This window comes from Lolium perenne, chromosome 3 (assembly GCF_019359855.2).
Source record: "Lolium perenne isolate Kyuss_39 chromosome 3, Kyuss_2.0, whole genome shotgun sequence".
NCBI lineage: Eukaryota > Viridiplantae > Streptophyta > Magnoliopsida > Poales > Poaceae > Lolium > Lolium perenne.
In genome coordinates, this window is record NC_067246.2 from 1 (window position 1) to 2,986 (window position 2,986).

General features: G+C 56.7%; 1 protein-coding gene across 1 annotated transcript; it reads right to left on the reverse strand.

The window, feature by feature from the left end:
• Positions 1-27: 27 nt before the first annotated feature.
• LOC127337971 (uncharacterized) lies at positions 28-2,735 on the reverse strand (the record flags this gene model as incomplete). Its single annotated transcript, XM_051364277.2, has 2 exons — positions 2,592-2,735; positions 28-1,098 (listed from the first exon to the last, which is right to left on the reverse strand). Coding segments are annotated over exons 1-2 (1,215 nt in total), but the record flags the coding sequence as incomplete, so codon positions are not given.
• Between the last annotated feature and the right edge of the window lie 251 nt (positions 2,736-2,986).

Sequence of the window (2,986 nt, forward strand, 5' to 3'; positions counted from 1 at the left end):
CACCAAAGAGTATGTGCGCTGAATAACCCGTGCTTTCTCAAAGACGGTATCTGGACTGGAATCAACAGATCGAACATGAAAGGAAAAGAAACTGCCCATCCCCAGAGCACAAAGATGCTGCCCTGGAACAATGCGGCCCTTTGGCAGGTCCAGCGGCAACTCAACAATGGATAGCTCGCTCTTGCCAGTGGATGTATCCTTTGCCGGGAATACAGCCATGTAGTACACTGCTGCAGCAGTGCCGCCACTTCTCTCTTTGGAGCGGGCGACAAAGAGGTTATTGCCGAGGGGTATGGCCTGGCCGACGAATGGCAAGCTCTTGTCATACACCATATCCCACACTTTTTTGTCCATGTCGAAGGCGCAGGTCCCCTTCTCCTGCTCCTGCTCCTCCTCCTCCTCGTGGTGCTGCTGCTGATAGTAGACGGAGAGCAGGATGTGGGAGTCGACGACGGCGTACGCAGCGACGCGCACGTCCGGCGGGTTGAGGTACTCGAGCGGGTTGATGTGGTACGGGAAGATGGGGGGCGGCGGGAGATCATATGAAGCACAACCGCCGAACTGAGGAAGACTGCCGTTCCTGAAGTTGATCATCTCGAACCAGGGCAAGAAATCGGCACCCATATCAACTTTGGGGCGGCTCGAGAGGATGTAGAGCATGCCGTTGTGCGGAATCAGGATCGGGTTCACCTTGTTCTTGAGCAGCCTGGGGCCTCCAGACTCCTTGGAGGTGGTTAGGTCGTAGATAGAGAAGGGACACCGGTAGTCCCCTCCGATGCCGACGATCCACCGGGAGTCCACCGCCGCGAAGGACATGCCGCGCTTGGCGTAGCGCAGGGGGACCATCACCGGCGGCGTCGTTGTGCCGGCGATGACGATGGAGTGGGAGGGCTCCTTGACCTCGTGCTCCACAACGAGGTACACCGGCTTGTCGACAGCATATTCCTCTGCTACGATCTTACGCTTGCGAGGCATCTGCATCTCTCTCGTCGGGACGGCGCAGGCCGGCGGGGATGGCAGCCTAGGTGGCGGCGTGGGCGTGTGGGACCTTCTCTTTATTTTTGGGCGACAAAGAAAGAACCTGGTGGTGCGCTCGTGCTGGATACCAAAACGAAAACTACCGGGAGGCCCATGTAATATAACGAAAGCTAGCGGGCCTGAAAAGACGAAGGTAAGCTTCAGGATTGTCTCCAAAAAGAAGAGGTAAACTTCAAGAAGAAAAGAAAAAAAAAACCTAACTTCTGCCCATCGCCATCGGCGGCGACTGCGGCGGAGATGCCGCGGGAGGAAGAAGCCAACGCTGGAGGAAACGGAAGAACAAGAAGACCCTGCTGCTGGTAAGATTGATCGTAGCAGCGGCAGTGGTGCGGCAGCCCCGCCGGTAGAGGATCATAGCTAGCTTAATCTGATAGGTTTTTACATTACTTGTGTGTGTCTTGTTGTAACAGCTGTAGAGGATTCCAGAATCTGAGGAGATCATCTGGTCTTGGCATGACTGTAGTACCAGTGCTGAGAGCGGCAGTACTGCTCCCGCCATCAGCACCAAGTACACGTCAGCTGGAACCGCTGCGATGGTATTACCGGTTCTTCCGCAGAACCGGTAGTACCGCTTGCGGTACCGTTGGCGATACCAACCATGTGACCTAAAGCCCCTGCAACCTGTGCGGTACCGATACCGGAAGTACCGGTTGAGTGACTCTTTTGAGTGACTCGCGGTAGTACCGGTTGAGGTACCGGTCAAGTACCGTATCTATATTTCAAATCACGGTAGTTCGGCGCCTAGTACCGCTTAGGGCCTAGTTCCGCACCTAGTACCGCCCCGCCTGGTCGAACTCGACCCCGACGTGCTCGTGGCCGGCTGCCCGCTCCCCCTTCCCTAAGCTCACAACGTAGGGCCCCACCAAAATTTGGTTATCCTCCGACCGTATTTTGCCGAATTTTGGTCCTATTCCGGGAGTCCTCCGGCGGAATCCGGAGCTGAAGTTTCAGCCCGCCAAAACGCCACTAGGAATACAAGTTAGCCTTCAGTTCGAACTTCCAACCCCTACAAATAGGGGGCATAGTTTTGTTTTCAGGCTCAGTTTGTAATTTTTTCGGTTTTGTCCCGTTTACAGTAACTAATCTGCGCCTATTTTCGAACCGAACTCGTAAACTGGCGATTATTTTTCGGTTTTGCCCAGTTTACGGGCTCTGCTAGAGATGTTCTAAGTCTGGCGCGCCACAAAGACCCTTTTCTTCCAGCGTGGCCCAATACGGTGTCCGGCACCCCGAGCCCGTCCAGAGTCCACAAGGGATGCTTCGGGCACGTCAGACACAACAAAAAGTGAGACGGGGAGTGGTGGGCCCGATGTGTTAGCGACACGGAAGTATAAAACCCCATTGCCTACCTCTGAGCAAGCGACATTAATGGCGCCCAGCTTACCCAGGCGATGCAGTGAAGCGTCTCGTCGTGCATGACCACGTGGCCATCCGTGTTGGCATTTATTGAGGCCAATGCCCTGCTGCCGCTGATGTGCAATAAAGAGCGCCCCTTCCTTTCTCTCGACACGTTCCACAATCCAATCTCTCCGCACCTCCTTCCGTCCTCTCACCGCACATCCTTCCATCCTCTCGCCGCGTCCAATGTCGTCCTCCCGCAAGATCATCCTCGCCGCGGATGGCTTCAGACATGGCAGCCTCACGGTGTCGTAGGCGTGGGTGTTGTACCACGCGCGGTACCCCATCCCGCCGGACATGGGGCTGCCAAGCAGGGGCGACTGGAGGCTAACCGTCAACGGGATCGGCGTCCCGCCGCCACCGTCACCGGGCAGCGATAGATGGAGGGACGTGATCAGAACCCAGCGCGCGCGCCTCAGCGCCGAGGAGCGGGTTGGTCCAACATGGGCCGCCACCGGCAACGATGCTTGGTGGGCGGACTTCTGTTGCTTCCAAAACCCACCGGCGGGCAGCGACGGGCAACACCGTAGAGCCGGGAACAACCTAGGGC